Here is a 22,054-nt window from a genome sequence, read left to right on the forward strand (position 1 = left end):
TGTAATATGAGTCCCACCGTACAAATGCGATCCGCAAAGGAAAATGACAAACACCATAAAGAAATACCAAGCTGGAATGGTGTGCGTCTCACGAATGAAGGTTTTTCTTGTACGTGATGGCGGTACAGAAAAGATGCATATACATTATACAGTTACACACTACACAGTATTCGGTATCAGATAGGAATGATCGATACGACCTTGAGGGTCAACTATAGTCTGATCACACATGCATCGAACAGGTACACTTGACTCTATACAGTCTGGCTGTAAAAAATGTTAGCCAAAAAAAATGAAAATAAAAATAAAAGTAAACGATGGTAGCAAATGATCAACGAAGCAATATCTGGGCGAGGTAGGGCAACAGTGTTAATATAACGACAAAAGGTGATTAAGTAGGTCTTTTTTGAAGCTATTATAAGGCAATTCACGGATACGTGGTGGTAATGCATTCCAGATGATAGGTCGATAGATCTCTTGGTCCGGTTGCTATTGGGCGGGGGTATAGGTAGATATTTCCCTTCGACAAGGATGTCGTGTATAGTGGGAATGGACATTTTTAGCAGGTATGAAAAAGTCATCAAACACAGGAGGCAAACTATTGGAAAAATATTTGTAAACAACTTTTGCTACTTCGAAGCGATATATAGTTCGTCAACTCGTAGAATTCGATGCTTACGGTAGTAAGGCCTACCCCCCTACAATCAGCCACGAATTTTTCATTGAAACATAGTTTGCATTGTGACGCAACAATACCGTCTGGAATAAGATGCCGTGGCTCCGGGAGCAAGTGCGCCGCAGCGCAGCGAGAGTGTGAATGCTCATTGCTCATTGCTCAATCTCGGCCGTAACAATAATGGCCAATGCGCTTGCGGTTTGCACTGCGGTTTACTCGCTGCTGAGCTGCGGCATTATATTCAGACGGCACTGTAAAGCGTCACAATTCGAAAATCCGTGACAATGCAGAATTCAAGGCTGTATTATGCGGGTTCCAGGACCACGAGCAGAATAAAATTTATATTTTCGAAATCAGTACCGCTGTAGCTTTCGATTGATACCAATTTTATGAAATTTAGCGCTAGGCAACCCAGTCTAAATAGTGCCGTAAATTGCCTTTGGTCAAATGGAAGAATGCCGTACCCATTACCCAATCGCTGTGAGATTTGTCTGTGTCCACTCCACAACCAGACCATTGTAGGATACTATGGTAGAACACGACGCTACTCCCTTTCCGTTGCCTGATCTTTTATTGTTATCTACTGCTACATTCAATTCAGTGTGCAACTGTGCAGTAGGCCTACTATGCATATTATGTTTTAGGTGGGTGTTTGATAGGGCTACCAGGACCGTAACTGCCGCGCCCCAAACCCCCAATTGAGGGTGGGGGTGAAGGCGAGTTCGAAAGGTGCCCAAAATTATTTCGTGAATTAACATAAATTATAAACTATTTTTTGGAAATTTATGCAACTTTTTCAAAATTTAATATCGCCAAATATCATGATTATTGGGTACTCTTTCCCCAACAAAAATACGAATGATTTATAGAAATGGAGACCTCGGCGTCAGCCATTACTGCGCCACGACGCATCAAGACTTATGAAGTGATAGGCCATGTAACATGCGACTCCGAGAAGTGTACCAGAACGATCAGCAGCGAGAAGACCTTGGCCGAAAAGGAATGCCCTTGTGCTGACCGAAAACTTCAATATCTACAGTGTTTAATTGACGATAGGCGCCTACATGGATGGCGCCGAATGTTCCTTCCTCATAGAAAGCCGGTAATTCGGGATTTGAGCCTAAAGATGACCTGTTTTTTAGTCAACCGACCACAAAGTCGGGAAAAATTTACCATTTTTACAGGATTTTACTCCAGTATTCTAGGTTTGAAAAAATTGAAAACGTGTCCTCTTTTCAGATTCACAAAACATGGTAACCCCAGTGTTTGATAGAAAGACTAGTCCTACTCCAAGTCGGTTCGACTCCTTACCGTCTTTTCATTTTATCGCAATATTGTGGTGTTTCGAAATGATTAACTGAGCGAACCCAACTGACCTTTTAATAGATTTAAAAATTTAAAGCTTCCCATGATACTTTGAAAAATGCAAAGGTTTGGGATTACGATCCTCTTCGTTACAAAACGAGGGTGATTCTTAGCGATCACAGATCATAATAGGATTACAGGCCTGACCTTAGCGGACTGAGAGATGATATATAACGAACACGTCCCCCAAGATTCACTCATCGCAACAAGATGAAGCCAAACGCGCTTGATTTATTCGAGAAGTTCACAAAACGAACGACCTGTCACGGACTAGACCAGATCACCGAACAAGGCAGGCCGACATACATCAAGTGCGTTCCTGGTGCAATAGCGAATATATAGGAGGGCGATGTTATATTTTTTTTCTCAAGGTTCATTTGGGGGTTGGCTCTAGCGGTATTATTCGGCGGTATGTGTTGGCAGCTGACGGCGCGCGTGTTGGAGTACACTGAGTTTTCAACCGACACGAAGCTACATGAAGAATTCGCCCCGTACGTTGAGTTCCCATCCATCTCCATCTGCAACTACAACAGGTGCGGCTCTGCGTTTCACGACTAGAGGTTGTCAAAAGTAGTCAAGAAAGCTACTCAAGTAGAAGTATCGACGAAAAAATCTACTCAAGTACGAGTAGAAGTACTTCTTCATTAAGCCACCTAAAACTACTTGAAGTAGAAGTAGAATTGATTGACTTTAAATCTACTCAAGTAAGTAAGTAGTTTTGAAAACAGTCTTAATTCGTTCGCATGGACTGTCGAAAGCTGCAAATTGAGCTATGCACAAAGTGCATACAGCTTGATTCGAATTGATGCATCCCAGGAGGTATCGATTTTCGACAGAATGAGCATTCTTTTGCATCATGGGATGCAAATTATAGTATTGATATGAAAATGCGATACTAACCATTTGTTTACTAGAAGACCCCGTTTTAGATAATATCATGGCATGGCGCCCTACCACGTATTATAAGGCCCCAAGTTTAGGTGGAGAGCAATGCGTAGAAGTTGTATAGGATATACGGTTTCATCACTTTGCGCGATTAGTATACGGTAATAATAAATATTGTCCGTTGTAAAAGTTATATTTAGTGTAGCTCTATTTTCGTAAAATAGAGGCATTACTACACTTGCTTTCATGGTTCAAAATGTATGCTCTGCAGACAAAAGAACTGAAAGTAATTAGAACTTAAAGTATGATACTCACAATTCAGAGTGAAATACAAATACCACTCCTAAGCGGAAAACATATTTTATGTCTTTTGTCCATAAAGCTTCAAAGGTGATCTGCTAACACAGGTATAACGTTAAAAAACGCTGGATTTTCCAGATTAGCAAGACACGTGATGGGCTGCTAGATTACGATATATGACAGGTAAATAGGTAATTGCTAGATTGCGAAACGGTAGTTTCAAACGCTATGATGGGCCATATTTCATGTGATGAAATATTTGATATGGGCGACAATGTGGTGTGAGCGGAACCAAGCAATCCGATACCTAAATTATATTCACTGATACTTTCGGTAAAACATATTCATCACTCCGTAACTACTCTGCACGAAGCGCAACAAAATTTTTGGGCTTCACTTGACTTTTATGAATATTAGATGTTGGTACTCCGTGACAACAGCCCCAAAACTCCTCAGGTTATCTTTTGTATTGGGGGATTAAACGACTTCTACTTGACAAACTTAAAATGGCGAAAAGAAAGTAAGTAGATCAGAAAATATTACGAAGTAGAAGTAGAGAAAATCAGATTTACTTGAGTAAGTACCAGAAGTAAAGAAAAACTACTTGAGTACTTTCAAAAAGTAGAAGTACTTCGTTGCTGACCACCTCTGTTCACGACACAGTGCACACATTACCAACGCCCCCCTTTCCAGGTTCTTCAACATCACGGATCATCACGAACTGGCGGCGGTCGACGGCTTGATTCGGCTTTCATCGCCTGCCAGACTACAAAGTGAGGATGCATTATGGGAAAAGTACATCCGCGATTACTACCAAGACTCGAAACATTCGATTTTTCTCAGCGACGAAGTGGAAAAGAGAGGTTGGCAGCTCAGCGAACAGACGATCATGAAATGCACTTTTCATCACAAACCCTGCAATTACACGGTGAGCAATCTTTCTTCGGAAAGCGCAAACCGCAAACACATCGCTCCATAAAGAATGACGGGCACGACTGCGGACGTGCCAGCAATCCGACAGTCGTCGGGCATTTCAAATTCAGTATCCCCATTCAAGTCCAAATGCAAGTAAATGCAGCTGAATATAAATATTAGTCAGCGGCTCGAGATTTCCAGACCCCGATCCGATCATGTAATATCGACTTAGCCCAATACCGAAACCTGTCTTTTCATTTTCATATCTTAAACATTTCTGTCATCTTCTGTTACTTTTCATTCAGTGCGCATTATAGGGATGGTGTGAACGTGAGGTTCACGTTCGCGTTCTGTGTGTGAACCTCGGAAATTCAGAGGTTCGCGTTCACAACAGAACCTTGATAGGTTCTGCACTGTGAACCTTTTCATATAATACAGTTTTCACTTCAAATTTATTGCATTTCAACTGCGGGACACTCTATGCACGGCGCTGGAAGCATAAAAAAGCAACAATAAACGAGCATGTACCTTGGCAATCTCAAAAATTTTAATTGCTTTGTTACAAAACTTTGCTCGAAATATCTGGCTTTCCGCAATCACACAGCATCACAAACGAAATACACTACATGTAGTCAGCGAATGATGCTTATTCAACCAATCAATGAAATTGATATCGTTTTCTGATGTAAAATATTAAGCAGGCGTATGGGGTCAATCTTGACTTCATATGTTTAATATCATTAAAACCAAATCCGTGCAATTGAGGTGTTGGCTACTGTATAACCTGTTAATGGGGCAATATCGGGGGGCAAGTATAGAAACCTGTTTTACACTCTGCTCAATATCAATGTAACAGACGCCGAGTACATTGCACGGTCTGGCCTAGACCGTTCAGTCGTATGCTTATAATCCCTGGCAAAGCGACGGAAGATATTGATTTTACGGGATTATTATAACATAACATCGTTGGGTTATATTTTTAATCAGAACACGTCACACACAATGTACAATGCGATAAGACACAATGCGATGTCATGAACAGGTAGGAGGATGTCGAACGACACGCATCGGTAGCGATTATTTACTCTAACATCCACCTCGGCCTAGAGTACCCGATGTCACAGTTCTTTTCGGTGTTGATCTTTTTTGAAGCCGCGGCCCTTTTACTGGGCTTTTTTGTCGCCGTAAGAACGGCAACGGCGGGAGAAGAGGAGCCCAGATAAACCTCCGACGGCAATCGAACCCGGTCCGTCAGATTGGTGGGCGCCAAACCACTACACTATCTGCCCCGACTACACTATCTCCCCCGACTATATATCATTTGATTGCCTCAGTTTATACATTTAGCGACCTTTAAAACGCCAATATGTACTTCAGCATTGTGTCATTATGTGGCCCGAGTCGTCTCTACTAGGTATCGTGTTCAACTGTACATTAATATAGGCTATTACTTCGTTGAAAGATAGGGTTGGAATTAGCAATATGACGTCACGTGACGTCATGAGGTTCACGTTCGCGTTCACACAGAACCTTTCAAAAAGGTTCGCGTTCACACGAACCTGAACCTTTCAGAGGTTCACACCATCTCTAGTGCGCAATACTGTGCATCGTGCAATGCGCATTGTACAATGTAGGCCTACATGTCTCACAAGCCAAACGTCCCTAGTCAAAATGTAGATGCTTGAATGTAATGCTATACTGCAAGTTGATTCGACTCCTTACCATCTTTTCATCGCAATCTTGTGGTGTTTTGAGCCGATGCTCTCAGAGTTTCAGTTCCTTTATCACAACGATGGGGAAATGCTTCACATTCAACTCGCACGAGAAGAAGCAATCCATCCCGGGAGACGGACACGGTCTCAAAATAACACTCAACGTCATGCAGGTTGGTGATGTCTAGAGTTGCATTTAAGACAAAGGTGTTATAAAACACTTTGTTTAAAGCATGTTGTAACAGTGTTTTTAAAAAAATGCCTTTTTATAACAAAAAAAATTGTTTTTTGAACACAAACAAAAATACACAATAGAACACGTTTTATACAAGGGGTCATGTTTTGAAAATGTTTGCTTTAAATTGATTTTTGTTTTAATTGCAATCCTAGTGATGGCGTGTGCGGTATAGGTATACAAAATGACCTTGAACGACCTCCGTATAGGATCTCTACTCAGAACATCCCGATTACGGGAGACCGGAAGCAGGCGTTAAAGTCCACGTCCATCCTCACGACGAGCCGCCGATGGTGGAGGAATTGGGAACGGCCGTGCCGGCAGGGACGGTCGGCCTCATATCCATCAAGAAAGTGGAGGTGACTGATTTATGACATTTTTTTCACAAAACAAGCTATCATAATCACCGGCCATTATTTTCATCCACAAGTCACACACAATGTAGGCCTACATTGCGATATACAAGACAAAGTGCGTCGTATAAAGCAGATATAATGATGTCGATACGACCAAGTACCGTCTCTCAATCTAACATCCACCTCGACCTAAATGATCGACGTAACAGTGCTGTTCGATACAGATCTTTCGACTTTCTTTCTACTTACAAGCTTTGTCATAGACTTTTCATTCGTTTTTCTTGTAATTCGACCTTCACCGCGGGTCTTTCTCTGGGCTGTTTGTAACGACATAGTAAACAAGCGACGTATAGAGGAAGATGAGCCCAGATAAACTCCGACACTCGTAACGATGACCGTGGATTAACCCAGGGCACCCTTTCCGCCATACCGTCGATTTCAGCAGATGTGCGATGGCTAAACAACGGTCATCACACCTGCCTGGTTGGCGAATATAGGTTTGCTTGCTGTCAAATTTTCATCCAAAACAAGTAGAAATACACCTCAACAGTCTCGCGCGTCATGTTTATACGACTCATCACGTATATAAACCGCCGCTTTCAGTGTAATTTTTCTCATGTAGGGGAGACCGGGGACAATTGTAACACTTTTCGTATTTTCCAACATTACGTGTTCTTCTCGTGGAAATTTCACTTCCAAAGTTTTATATAAAGAAGCCAACAACTCGATAGTTGATATGAAAACTAAATTGGAACTCAATCAACAATCAATCATGGAAATTTTGGGTCGCAAAAATTGCTGCTCAAATGTTACAATCGCCCCGTACCCAGGGGCAATTGTACCACCCTTGCGGGGCGATTGTAACAGTGTTATTTATAACTAAACACAAACTGAATGAACAACGAAAACGGAAGCACAAATTGTAATATTGCATGAAACTAAAGGAAATGACGTTTGAACGCTTCCAGGCTACGCCCCATCGCATTTATGGCATCTGAATGCAATATCACCCTTCGTGTCTTGTTCAAGCTTAAAGTGTACAAGAGACACATTCATTCCATCATCTCCCTATACATATTCGGTCTCTTCTACCAAGGTTCTGTTGTTCAGCGGGCATAATGGGTTGGTCATTCGGTCACCTGCGAAGGTGCGAAACCGACCTGGCTAACATATCTTGGTTGAATGGGCCGATGATAGTATATTAAAACGAGGACGCAACATTGTGTGGCGTTAAAGCTATAATGACATTTATCTGTGCTGTAGAAAATTAACATAAATTGTTCACATCAAATATCAAAATGTAAGTGGGCCATGATCAAAGTCAGAGGACGAGAATTAAGACATGACTATTGGAGTTCGACACACCAAAAGTCGATCAACATGAGAAAGGGTGGTTGAATCACGAAAAATAACCGAACCGTCAGATTCACATCACCACTATTGTATGGCCGTTTCGACAGATGATCATGTTAGAATTGGTATCGCAAGGCAGTATCTGTTCTGGTGAACTTCTGGCTGTTGCAAGATTATTCTGCAGTAGATGAATGGTAATACCAACGTATGAACAAAGACATTCAGAATTGATAACATATTGTAACGGGGCAAAAGTAACAGACTGTTACGATTGCCCCTGACACGCTCGACCATGATTAGTGTCTCAGTATGGTACCTTCCCGGCGATACAAGTCCTATTCTTTCCATCACCACGGTAGACTATAGTAACATCGTTCCAGCTACACATATTACGTTGTAACTACTTGAGGTACTATTCGTCCAGACAAATTATTCCAGACCAGAAAAACTTTACTCAAGGGTCAAAAATTTCGTTTTTTGCAAATTATTCCGGGGTTTCGCATCGTAGCTCAACGTAACTCCAGGTATAATAGGAGAGATAACTACTGCATGCGCACTTAAAATATCAAGCTGATTTCTCCATCCTACTAGCGGTGAGGTCGATTGTTACATTTGCCCCTAGTTACATTTGTCCCCGCACATGTGCATAGTGCGACGTGCATCCTTTCGTGCTGGTGCACCCCATGCGGATATTCATGCATATCCTGAGATGCTCCGTGCACACAAGTCGAAGGGCACCGGATTAAGCGTCTACTCAAAATCCGCGATTTCGATATGAGTTTTCTGATGTCTGAGCACGGATGATTTTTTCACAGAGGGAACTAATGTCGGGGCTTTGGGGAATCTGCAACGAGAATCCAAAGAAAATGAAGTACCATCACAAATACAGCTTCGCCGAGTGCATGACTGAATGCAGGTACTGCGGCGTGTCACAACTCACGCACCAGTGGATATCATATAGTCATTCATGTTTCAGGATCGGTTACGTCATCAAAAAATGCGGCTGCAAGCCGTATTGGACGTATCAAGTTCATGACGCGCTGGAGTGCGATGTCTGGAACATGATCAATTGCTCGGGAGACGCTGAAGGTGTATGCTACACCATGAAAGGTTCCGCGCCTCATCTAATCGTCGCGGTATTTTTCGTCACAGCGGATTCACTGAACCTGACCCCGGACGAATGTGGGTGCGACCAACCGTGCCACTCTGTTGGCTTCGTTCAGGCGTTGTCTTACGCGACCTATCCGGGAGTTCTGGTGGGAGAGATTTTGGCGGCGGACGAAGAGAATCCAGAGAAGGGGTCCAACGATATCGGTGGGTTTTTACAGAGGTGGTCAAAGTAGCCAGCACTGCTACTCAAATATAAGTAGAAGTAGCGATTTTCAATACATGTCCAAAGTACTTCAATTGGAATAGAAAATGATAAATTTGAAAAGTAGCCTATACTAGACAGGGTCGAGGCATCGTATGCTTTTAGAGGGTAATCGGAGGTGACTACTTCAGAAAGTGCAAAGTACATTTAGCGAACAACGCAAAATAACTAATGACATTACAATAGCGGTGGAATCTTCGGAAATATCGCGATCCAGGGGCTGTTCAACGCTACACTACTGCTTCATGAAAAATATCATTCCAAAACTACTTACACTTTTCAAAATCCAATGTGGGAAAGGTAAGAAGATTTACCTAAGCAAATGTTCAAGAAGTGGAAGTAATAAAAATATATAATCAAGTGCTAGTAGTGCAAACAAGGAAAACCTACATGAGTACTCCGAAAAAGAACAAATACTTCGTTACTGATCACCTCTGGTTTCAAGTATAGGCCCGAGTTTTTGCGCAAAGATGGAAAATTGCTTCGCAGAATCTCACATCATGACAGCGAACGAGTTAAACATGTCCGAGATCGACCCCTTCCGCGTCAAACTGAACGCTTATCGAGACAACCACCTGATGTTAGACATTTTCCACGAGACGCTCTCTTTCACCAGAGTGACGCAGTCAAAGAAAATCACTGAAATGAGCCTCGCAAGTAAGTTGGTCCTCCGACATGACGACGAACTAACACGATGCCAATCTGCGATGACGTTTTTCAGGTGACTTCGGAGGACTCCTCGGATTGTGGCTGGGAATCAGCGTCGTCACCGTCGCTGAGATCGTGCAATTTTTCTTTCAGTTGCTCGCCGCCTTTCTCAAGAAGCGACCTGTCGTGTTACCTGTAGAACACGTATAATAATTATATGCTATGAAATGATGCGTTGTCTGATTGCGAGAATCTTGCGGTATAGGGGCCGCGCGCGCACGATCAGGATCCAGCTTCAGTCGTGTCCTCAAACTACATAGCCTAGATGACAGAACCACGGTTAGTCATCTCTACTGAGACATATCCGTGATTCGTTCCATAATACTATAGAGATTGCCTCTACCTCTATAATAATACCACGAGTGTCAGCTGTTACGTATTCTTGAAGTAGGCTATCTTGTGTGGCCGACGGCAGACTGGGAGTCTGGCTCGATCGATCGCAGCCCAAAACACCCGATTCTATAGAGCGAGCACTAACTTTCATCTCGTCTGCCTGTCGCCGAACTGGAGGTCTCGTCGTACAATCTAGAACAGGGTTCTCAGCCGTTCTTTGCCTGTGGCTCATTTTCCGGTTGAAAATGTTCTGTGGCCCACCTCTTATCCTAGAGTCATATCCTATTTCTATAGAATATGCGCATTTTTCTCTAACTGATCGGTGATCATTTACAAATTTGAACCTTCATACTCATGAAATCGCTCGAAGCCCGACGAAGATTTTCAAGTTGAATAAATCTCCTCCAACAAACAGACGACTAACGAAATTTGGGCTCATTCGAGCTCCCCCCCCCCCAATTGGGAGTTTTAGGTGCGGCGGTCCTGGTAGATCGTATAACTCAATATATATATAACTCAAACCCAATAACCTAATCCCCGCATCCGCTGTGGGATTGGGAATTTTTTAACATGCAAGCTGTGTACATTGTACATTTATGTCCGGTATCTACTGAAGTTGCGATGTCAGAACATTCCATCCAATCATTTCATGCGACTCTTACATTATGTACACAGTGATTTCAAGGCCGGAAATTTTAAACCTACTGCAAACATCAATGCGCTGCGCTAAATCCAATACATAATACATTACGATTTGTTGTGGTGGTTCAGGCTACTTCGATACGAAGTTGATAATTGATAATAAATTGCAATTAGGGCTATTTTCAGAGGTGGTCAAAGTAGTCAAGAAAGCTACTCAAGTAGTAGAAGTAGCGACGAAAAAATATACTCAAGTACGAGTAGAAGTACTTCTTCCATAAGCAACCTAAAACTACTTGAAGTAGAAGTATAATTGACTGACTTTAAAAGTACTCAAGTAAGTAAGTAGTTGTGAAAACGATCCTAATTCGTTCACATGGATTGTAAAAAGGTGCAAATTGAGCTATGCGAAAGGTGACGAGCTTGATTCATATTGATGCATACTAACAGGTATCCAATTTTCGATATATTTTCCGGAAATTAAAGGCATTACTACACTTGCTTTTATACTTCAACATGTATGTTATCCAAACAAAAGAACTGATATTAATTATAACTTAAAGTATATGATACTGGGTTGTAATGACTCGAGTCATGACTCGACTCGAGTCACGATTTTTTGGTGACTCGACTTGACTCGAGTCATTTTCTTAAAAATGAAAAATGACTCGACTCGAGTCAATTTGTGTATTGACTCGACTTGCACTCGAGTCATTGCGCATGACTCGGAGTCCGAGTCTCGGACCAAGTCATATATGACTCGGACTGGGTCTACCAAGACAGGCATTTCATTGTAATTTCGATGAATAGTAAAGTTATCACACTATAATTATTTCGTCTATCAGTACTAATACTTGAAAATGCCACCGGAATCTGTTATAAGTGAGGAAAATTAGCATATTATAAATGCGAACCATTCGATATCACCAAACAGAGTAATAAAAAGTGGGTTTAACAAGACTTTAACTGGAAACAGAGCGGTCAACACAATGACTTGGACTCGGACTCGATACTCTACACCGTGACTTAGACTCAGATTTGACTCGGTACTGAATTGAAAATGACTTGACTTGACTCGAGTCAAAACTATAAAAGTGAGATTGACTTTTGACTCGGAACCTTGTGACTTGGTTACAACCTTGCCTTTAGTCCAGAAAGTTTCAAAGGTGATATGCTAACCAGCTCTAAAACTAAAACAAAAGTCAGAGTCCACTTTTTCAGATTAGGACACGCCATGGACGATGGACATGCTAGATTACGATATGACAAGTAAATGCTAGATTGCGAAACATCAGTTTCAAACGTCATGATGAGCCATATATACTGTGATGAATTATTTCATATGGGCGAAGGACGACAATGTGGTGTAAACGGAACCACGCCAACCCGCGTCCTAAATTATATTCACCAATACTTTCGTGAAATCATACTGGTCACTCCGTATCCACTGCGCGCGACTAAAATTCTTCGCTTTACTCAACTCTTATGAAAATTAAATGTTGATACTCAGTGAAAACAGCCCCGAAATTTCTCAGGCTATCTTCCAGATTGGAAGATTGAACTACTTCTACTTGACAAACTGAAAATAGCGTAAAGTAAGTAAGTAGATCACAAAATAATACGAAGTAGAAGTAGCGAAAATCAGAGCTACTTGAGTAAGTACCAGAAGTAGAGGAAAACTACTTGAGTACTTCGAAAAAGTAGAAGTACTTCGTTACTGACCCGTTTTCCCTCTCATTTCCGACTTGTACATTGCGACTCTATACGTGCCATATGTCCCATCAGAGTCGGATAAAAAACTTATGGTAGCCTACGTATATTTAATAATATGAATATACTTTTGAGCAAATAACATGTCAAATACAACCAAATTTTCAATAGTTCTACAATTTTAGAAATAGCTCTGTGGCCCACCTCAAAATGCTCCTATGGCCCACCAGTGGGCCATAGACCACCCTTTGAGAACCCCTGATCTAGAATAAAGAACGTTAGAAATAAAGCGGCATGACTGAAATATCCATAGGTCGCATCGACCTCGACGTACAGTTCGATTTTAACTACTCTGCTGAAATATTCGAGATAGGCGTAATATGGTTCCTGTCCAGGTATAGTTCAAATATCTATTGCAAACGAGCTCCGTCAGCATTGCATAATCCTCCAAATTAATTAATGAATTCTTCAGGCCATTTTCTTCTAGAAAGACCCCCAGACGGCCGGTAAAACTACGACGTCGAGCGCGTTAATTGAGATAGAACGTTTTGAGTGACGCAGTTTTGGCGAGTTCTCGAACGGAAAAAGAATTTGTATTTCTACTTTGTCTGCTCAAATCTAGAGCCGGATATCAGCCACAGAAGTTGAGTGGCCACAACTGCCAGCTTTTCATTGACTTCAACAATTTACCAAAATTTCCCAGATAGTCATTTGCCGACTCCAAGTCGTTTCGGCACCCTCCTAACTTTTCATTATATTATCGCAATTTTGCCATGTATTGATTTGATAAAAATTTTAATATAATGACGATGATGACGAAACAGACTAGATGAATTTAAGGTGGGTGTCTGATTAAAAGGCTACTTCAAGTCGTTTCAGCACCCTCCTATCTTTTCATTACATCGCAATCTGTAGGTATGCTGATTAATAGAACGGTGATGATGGCTTCCAAAACGGTTCAGTATGGGTGGAAAAGTGACTACCCGACTGCATACTAGTATGTCGTAGTTCATAATACTGTGTTGTGGTTACATTATGCCATGTAGTATGTTCATAGCCTTTATAAAGGCTATGGTACGTTGTGGATATCAAAATACCTATCGCACACAATTTTCATCATGCGAACGTCTTGTTTTCGATGCGTCTTGTTGTCATGTCAACAAGGACAATCAACGAGCTTCTTGTCAGAATTACTGTTTGGGCTAGCGTGGGCTTTGTCAATCAATCGTCAGACTGTATTATTTTTTATATCAACTGATATTGTAATTGCGGAAACGAGATCAAGTATGGAAGTTGAGAGCATTTACAATCTGATTCCAAGGGCAATAGAGAAACCTCATAAACCTTCCAGATATGAATCCAGATTTCGAACGCACGTTAAAGAAGAGACTAAGCAGCAAAGGTCGCCCAACAAAACAATGGGGCCAGCAAAAGTGGTGGTTCCCACACCTGGAGAATTCCTCAAAAAAAGATCAGGAGAACCCAAGTTGCCAGATCCAGAAAGAAAGCCCCTTGATTCGAGCAATAAAAAACCACCTGTGCCCAGGAGAGATGAAAGACCGCTGATGGGTATCCGTACGAACAAGAACTTCATAAACACAAACGCGGTCGAAAATATAATGTCAGTCCCTAAAAAACCAATGCCAAAATCTGTGGATACAAGGTGGGGCGATGCTGGTCTGTTGGAACACTCCGGCCTAGTCCCGAAATACACGAGAAAAGGCGGCTATGGCGAAGTCCCAGAATATTTAAGGAGGAGAAATGAAGAGACGAGACGCGCTCAGGAAGAGTATGATGCGTACATTCGCGAAAGAATGAGGATGGGAGCCATGAAGCAACTTACAGACGACGAGAGGGAAGGTATTATCGGCGGCCTGAAGAAGAATTGGGAAGAGCTGCACCACCAGTACCAAGGCTTGTCGGTAGTCACCGACACCGCACCGAAGAAAAACAGGAAGGAAAGGATGGAAGCGGAAATGAAGCAATTGGAACGGGACATTGAACTCATCGAAAGGCATAAAATTATTTACATAGCAAACAACTAATTTTAAAATGATTGCTTCATATGTTCTTATATGTTTCTGTTATGTACTATTAGCAAGTTTTAGCGCCCATTAAAATATTTCGTATCCACGCTGTCGTCCAAGTGATTTGGATTCTGGAGTACAGTGGTCTGCATGTTACGATAGCTATAAACTGGTGGACAGTCATGAAGTGCTTCTACTTTTTTAGAGTACTCAAGTAGGTTTTGTCTACACACTTACTCAAGTGGTGATATTGATAGACTACTTTCACTTGTAGTTTTCAGGACAGCCTGAAGTACTTGCTTTTTACTTGGAAATCGCTACTTCTATCTGTATTTCAGTACAAATTTCCATTATTTCTACTTGAGTACCAACAATGACTATTTTGATCTCCTCTGGCTCTAAACTGCTTTTGATTTGATTAATAGTGTGAGATATTTATAAGGGAATTTTAAAATGCAAATTGGCGATGTTCTGGATACCATATTTTATAAAAGAAATTATTTTCTCAAGAACATCTATTTTGATCATGACTGAATGCAGGGTTGTAATGACTCGAGTCATGACTCGACTCACGATTTTCTGATGACTTGACTTGACTCGAGTCATTTTCTCAAAATACGGAAATGACTCGAGATTGACTCGAGTCATTGCGCATGACTCGAGACTCAGACGGCCAAGACCGACATTGCATTGTAATTTCGAAGAATAGTAAAGTAACCACCCTATTGGGATTACATCCATTGGTACTGGTACTTGAAAATGCGACCAGAAACTGCTAAAAGTGAGAAAATTACTATATCATAAATGCTAACCATTCGATATCACCAATCAGAGTGGGTTTAACAAGACTTTAACTGCAAATTGTGCAGTCAACACAATGACTTGGACTCGAGTCATAAGACCATGATTCGGACTCGACCCTCTCCTCGATGACTTGGACTTGACTCGGTGGTGAATTGAAAATGACTCGAGTCAAAACTATAAAAGTGAGATTGACTTGTGACTCGGAGCCTTGTGACTTGGTTACAACCCTGACTGAATGGGTCATGGGCATGGCTATCTGATCAACAGATCCATATATATAGGACAGCCATTACATACACCGTAAGGAATGCATTTATTGAATCACACTAATTCGTTTACAAACCATCTATTTGTAACCGGTTAATGGGTTTCTGTGCGGCACTGCTACTAAAGAAGATAACTATGAGCACATATATTTCCTCTTGTTTTATCTCATTGTGTTATAGACTGTAAGGTCATGATGGTGGATGTGATACTGGTGTGATACAATCATATCAGAGGCAATTCGACCAAATTAGAAAGACAGATTATGACAAATAGCTTAAATAAAGCATCTTAAAGGATACGCTTCGTTTAAATTACTGATAAGACCGAGATTTCGTTCATCTGACTGTGCGATGATGTAGCTTTTGTGAATAAAAACTATATCTCTCTAAACAATTCTGATTCATGACTAGATGAGATACATATAGCCATGTTGCAATTTACACTACACATATCTTTTGTTACCATATATCATATACGTTAGGTCAGTTATGTTATTGGAGTAGCTGTCAAGTGTCAACAGTTGATTTTTAAGTAATTTTATCTAATTTGAAGTGGGAGCATGCATATAATGATCATCGAGAATATCTCAAGTTCAGATAGTCAGAAGTGTGTACTACAACATTACGAAATAAAGTCCTACATCTATGCCTATATAATTGGCTTCACAAAGTTGTTTTGGCAATTCTTGTCATTTCATTATGATGCTTTGAAATGATGAGGATTTGACAGATATCAAAAGAATGAATCTGTTCAACGACAACATTCGAGTATTAGTATTCAGTTGTCAAAAGATCATTTCTCCTTAACATGAGCTGTACATAGATTGGCAGATGTGGTGAGCAAAGTAAGTTGTCTACTTGCATTAATTACTTGGGTAGCTCTGTTTCAAGGTCTCCAAGTCTGTAGCAATATATAATATTTTAATTCTCATTGTCTGTAGCACCATTTGTCTAATCTAAATTACTTGCAGGGATGCATCCTGTAATTTAAAGATTTTATGGATCAATTGCTGGATATCATACAAAGCTGATGCAACCAGACTTATAATTTACAGTTCTGTTCAACTTCATCATCAGTATACTACCATATTTCAACCTATAGTCATTTTTGTTTGTTAGCACTCTTTTACCAGTGAAGTCCAACATATCTGGACAGTGGACACCAAGCCATACCATTCAGGCAAGAGCAAAGAGTTTGGAAGTTGGCTACTACTATGTGTTGCACTATGTAAATAATGACCCCAATTAGAGCAATGCCACTCCGAACAGGAGATGAGCGTCTCACACAGACAGAAATGCGAGCATAACCCTATTTTTATAACGCTCTGAAGTTCACTTCAAATCGCCTGTGGTTAATTTACATCTAGTTTTGCCTAAAAAGCTAGTATGTAGCAGTTGTTTAAAATCTCAACGACTTCAGTAAGTAATGGAAGTAGGCAAAAACTACTTGAGTACTTTGAAAAAGTAGAAGTACTTCGTTAGCCTACTGAACACCCCTGCATATATGTACGGACTGGTAGACCATGTAACTATGAATAGACCATACCAAGTCATTTCGAAAACTTTCTGTACGTTGGTTGCATTGCAATCTTGTAGTCAACGAATGAATGATCACGATGTCAGGTATAATATTCCTGACCTGATAATATATCGTATCTCACAGGATAACCATGATTCAGACATCTGTATGGATCATTTGATATAGAAAATAAAATTTAAATAAACGAATACCCAAAAATCGCCCGCTTCGTGAACAGAATCTTTTCACCTTTTCATCAAATATTACCGCTTGATTTTCGTCGCGCGTTTTCTCAACTTTTCCGAGAACAGCTGGTGCGTTCGCATTCTTGCGTCATCGATCGTGGCTTCGGTCCAGTTACGACGCTTTCTTTATTGCGCTCGAAGCACAGACCTGTTGCATAACGGCGAGCCTGGGTTTATTCTGGAATATGGTTCTGACCGTAGTTGTTTGCCGCCAGGGGTTAGGCTTTTTGCTCGGGCTTTAAAAAGTCCTTCGATGTCCAAGAAGCGCAGGTATTTTTGGTGTGGGTTAGAACGCGCTATCCTTTATGAATGACTACGATATCATACTACGATGATTCATGTACGCGCCGGAGAAAAGCACTGTAGGGCCTACCTCTTTCGCATCGTGCACTTCGTCTATAGATAACTAAGGTAAACCGTAGATGCGACACTCGCGAGCATTACGTAACGTCACGCTCCAATTATACTCTACGGCACTGTTGTTGTTTTGCTTGGCGCTTATGCAGCAGGAGGCAGATTTCAGCATTAGGATGGTAATATCTATCCATGGGGTATGTTTAGCGAGTAGCTGCTCCGTATGGTTACTAACCAAGCTTATTGGATCCATGCTACACAATCTGTGCTAGGAAAACGAGCAATCGAATACAATTTTAAAGTCAATAAATACGGCTGCCCGAAGCGGATTTCCAGTATCTCAAGATTGAAGTTCCTTGGTGTAAGGTGTCGCATTGAAAGTGATGACTCGGACGTGTAATAATCTATCCGCATTTCAGCTGACGCGGTCTCGATCCCTTCAAATTCTGTAGATACCGGTATGTTGCTTAACATGGAATCACGCCGTATCTAATAACAATATGAATTTTTATTACTTGACAGACGATTATTTGTTTGAATCCAATTGCAACTTGGCCTAGACAGGCAGATTTGATTGAGACTACTCACTGCTGATCTTATTCAAGATCTGCTGAATAATGTACAATGATATGGAGGACAGGAGAGTGACGACAAGGAAGCAAGTGGCAACTGGTGATAAGACTCTGGAACCTAGTGCATTGCTCAGAATAGCCACAATACTACTGCCTACCATCTATCTTCATTCAATAAGTCTGTAATGGAATACGGCTGTCCCAATGCGGCAAGCAGAAGATTGATAGAAGTCGATGTGAATTTCAGTCGAAGCAGGTGATAACGCAGAAGCATTTCACGCATGGGACTATTTCTATGAAAGTTTATCAAGGATCAAATTTATCAAACGTTTTGCTCGGCACAATGAAGCTAATGAGTCCAGTCAAAGAAGAAGAAACTTTAAGGAGGAAAATTTGGTGCGTTGTGAGCAAAAGTCCTCAGTACATTGCATGGGCACTTTCAACAACACACGTGGCCCTCTCGGAGGAGAACACCGCGGTTTGGAAATTGTAAAATCTGCATTGCAATTTCCAACCACGTGGCTCCTACATTTCATTTATGAAGAGGAAGGCTTGGCCAAATATTCATATTTTTTAGAGGCAAACAAACCCAATACTGAAGTAGAAATGATGTTAATTTCATCTCAAACGCAAGTAAAAGTAGCGATTTCCAATAAGGCAAAAAGTTGTTATTCTAGGCTGAGTTTAGAAGTAGTCAAATATCATAACCATGCTAGTAAGTCTTACAAGTAGGTTACTTGAGTAGCCTACTTTGAAAAAGTAGAAGTATTTCGTCACTATCCACCTGTTGGAATCTGCCAAAATATATCTGACTGTGACATAACCAACAGTTCATGTGTTTCTGTTTTTATGTGCCATATTTTGTGATTTATTTTCTATATCATCATGAAGAAGGAAGCAATAAAATGCGATTTTACCAAATTTGTCTCACCTGGGAGAGCCTAACAAGGATTAGAGAACCGAATCAATGGTCATAAGTCACAGGAGTAAGGGAGTGTCTATATTTCCATCAAACCGAAATACATAACAAATAAGGTAGCATCAATAATGACATGGAAGATATAGCCTACACATGTGCAATACTAGGATAGGAATGAGTGATGAGACCTTCGCATTCAACTTGTCGGATCACACCCACATCATCATGTTGTACACTGTCTCATCTGATTGTATAAATAGTCGTAAACATATATGATTAGAATAATGTAAGGGTTAAATAGGTTAACAGTAATGATATGACGACAAGATGAAGATTTTCTACATCCATCATACGACTGTCCTAGTGTTCACGGATATGTGTTGTGACAGTGAATTACAAATGAGAGACCCTGAGTGGACAATAGATTTCGAGCCAGGTTACTATTAGATGCAGATAACTATAGATTTGCCCGTTGACAAGGATCTTGTAGTATGAGGGTGAAAATATTTGTGTGTAACTATTACCTTGTAGAATTCAATGCTTAATGAGGGTAGGTGACAATCTGGTACGTAGAGGTGTTTCTACATCTGAAAGCAGATGGGCTGCGAATCCCGCTGGTTGAACTGCATGTTTTGAAAATACTGGGTGTCAAAAATGTGGCAAATAGAAGCCGCCTTAAGATAACAAATCATCCAGTTAAATTATGTCAAATGTGAAAAATCATTTCACTGACAGCTTAAACGATGAAATGGACATTGCGCTGATTTTATGGAGTTTGTGCTTCTGAGATAAATTCCAGCGGTGATTTGGATATCTGACTGTGGAGTTACGCTAGTCACTCCATCATGCAGGCATTCACAGAGTCTCTTTGGCAAAGCTGTGCAATAATAGAGGGATCATCAATGATGTTACGTAGGTCTTATGTCACACAAATTTCACAACCTTTAATTTCATCCTCTTCGACTGGACTCAGCATCGTCATTTAGTTTCATTTTGTCGAGAAGAAACTTGGTCCTCGATAAATTTTCATAGAAATAGTCCCATGCATGAAACGCTTGGTGGGATCACCAGCTTTGACTAAAATTCGTACCAAAGTCCATCAATCTTTCGGTTGTCGTAATCGGATAGCGTGATTCCATTACTGACTTCTTGAATGAAGATAGCTGGTAGGTGGTATGATAGTGACCCTTGTATAAATTTCATATCCAGCAACCACTTGCTTCTTTGCCATCATTGTCCTCTATGTCATTGGACATTATACAGCAGATAACATGGTCAGTGAGCAGAGACTTTCAATCAAATCCCCCTTCATCGGCCAAGTCACAACGGTTACAAGTAGATTCAAAGAATTTATCCTCTGTCAAGTAACAATAATTCCTATTACTACAAGGCGCGATTCCATGCTAAGCGGCATAACGGTATCTACAGAATTTGAAGAGGCCGAGCCCGCGTCAAGTGAAATGCGGTTTCTTATTCTGATTGATATTATACCAACACGTCATTAGTAGTATAGTTACTTTCAATACGACACCTCGGAACTTCGGAACTTCTATCTATAGAGAAACAAGAAACACGCTTCGGGCAGCCGTATTTAATGGCTTCAAAGTTGTATTCGATTGCTCGTTTTCCTAGCACAGATTGTGTAGCATGGATCCAACAACCTTGGTTAGTAACCATACGGAGCAGCTACTCGCTAAACATACCCCATGGATAGATATTACCATCCTAATGCTGAAATCTGCCTCCTGCTGCATAAGCGCCAAGCAAAACAACAACAGTGCCGTAGAGTATAATTGGAGCGTGACGTTACGTAATGCTCGCGAGTGTCGCATCTACGGTTTACCTTAGTTATCTATACTTCGTCAAAAATCTATTTGAAACTGTGGCTGTGGCTGCTGGCTGGTAGGCCTACATGCGGCTTGATGTCCGTCTCTGTGAGCTGTAGGCTTGTCATTGGATTGATTAGATAACACATGAATGGGTGATCAAAATATCACATCAGTATACAATTTGAACCAAAGAGTTGAGATCAGATTTATTGTTTAGGATTGGGTTAGTGTGCAGGCCCACCCCGAAGTGACCTTAAAAACTTATGATAGGCCTATACGATGTATTTTTACATTGAATAGTGTTGTTTTAGTACTGTGATACATACAGGTTAGCTCAGTTGTGGTCAGTTTGGTCCAGATTATCATATAATATTTTTCAAATGCAAAGTAAGACGGACCACACTGTTGATTTGCCTGCTCCTTCATTTAAAAGCAGAGGAATGAAAGAATATCGCACTCCTTGTACATGTACTTTGAACCTTCATTAGGGTCAGGGATATCTAGATATCCCTGATAAGGGTGCGGGGATATTTTCAAGCGTTTAAACACAATATAATTATATATGATTGGATTGCTTTTCGAGGTAAATTTATAATCAGTATCAATTGATGCTGATATTTAATCTTATTTCCTAACTTCAGTAAAGAATTATGACTAAATTCTTGATCTGCAAGGAATGTTGATCATAGATACTCGGGCAGATCAGGCAAAGGCTTTTCGGCAGACCATGATTGCTATGGTTCTAGTTCAATATATATTGTCGTACAGTTGACTTCCATACCAATTGTAACTGATTTGACTAATAAATATACCCTAAATTTTTGTTACAAGATAGCGGTTACCTTTTGCTAAATTGTCATTTGCCGTGTGTTCAATGATTTTCAAAATCGAATTTAGTTTCAATCGTTACAGAAACTTGAGCTTACTATCACTTGTCATGTGAATGTGACAATGAAAGAT

At 40.7% G+C, this 22,054-nt stretch overlaps 2 protein-coding genes and 3 long non-coding RNA genes across 6 annotated transcripts; 3 read left to right on the top strand and 2 right to left on the bottom strand.

The window, feature by feature from the left end:
• The first annotated feature begins 192 nt into the window (after positions 1-192).
• Positions 193-10,048, top strand: LOC145456147 (acid-sensing ion channel 1C-like). Of its 2 annotated transcripts, XM_080334210.1 has the most exons (11): positions 195-1,118; positions 1,189-2,352; positions 2,413-2,574; positions 3,920-4,154; positions 5,910-6,026; positions 6,298-6,447; positions 8,613-8,713; positions 8,774-8,886; positions 8,950-9,111; positions 9,659-9,826; positions 9,891-10,048. In XM_080334210.1, exons 2-11 carry the CDS (start codon positions 2,252-2,254, stop codon positions 10,025-10,027), a joined length of 1,446 nt encoding a protein of 481 aa, XP_080190336.1. In that variant the 5' UTR covers positions 195-1,118; positions 1,189-2,251; the 3' UTR covers positions 10,028-10,048. The 2 variants fall into 2 exon arrangements, with proteins under 2 accessions (XP_080190337.1, XP_080190336.1); XM_080334211.1 differs by lacking the exon at positions 6,298-6,447 and having other exon boundaries at positions 193-1,118.
• Positions 9,605-17,731, bottom strand: LOC145456153 (uncharacterized). Its single transcript, XR_013920511.1, has 2 exons — positions 17,425-17,731; positions 9,605-10,010 (listed from the first exon to the last, which is right to left on the bottom strand). It is a non-coding gene; the product is annotated as an uncharacterized LOC145456153 (long non-coding RNA).
• LOC145456148 (enkurin-like) lies at positions 13,735-14,693 on the top strand. The gene has a single exon (XM_080334212.1). The coding sequence runs from the start codon at positions 13,846-13,848 to the stop codon at positions 14,602-14,604; it is 759 nt and encodes a 252-aa protein (XP_080190338.1). The 5' UTR covers positions 13,735-13,845; the 3' UTR covers positions 14,605-14,693.
• A 79-nt stretch (positions 17,732-17,810) lies between the features above and the next one.
• On the top strand, positions 17,811-19,267 carry LOC145456151 (uncharacterized). The gene is made up of 2 exons (XR_013920509.1): positions 17,811-18,232; positions 18,297-19,267. It is a non-coding gene; the product is annotated as an uncharacterized LOC145456151 (long non-coding RNA).
• A 66-nt stretch (positions 19,268-19,333) lies between these two features.
• On the bottom strand, positions 19,334-21,120 carry LOC145456152 (uncharacterized). Its single transcript, XR_013920510.1, has 2 exons — positions 19,999-21,120; positions 19,334-19,939 (listed from the first exon to the last, which is right to left on the bottom strand). It is a non-coding gene; the product is annotated as an uncharacterized LOC145456152 (long non-coding RNA).
• Between the last annotated feature and the right edge of the window lie 934 nt (positions 21,121-22,054).

This window comes from Botryllus schlosseri, chromosome 14 (assembly GCF_051294905.1).
Source record: "Botryllus schlosseri isolate E-star chromosome 14, Bs_hap1, whole genome shotgun sequence".
NCBI lineage: Eukaryota > Metazoa > Chordata > Ascidiacea > Stolidobranchia > Styelidae > Botryllus > Botryllus schlosseri.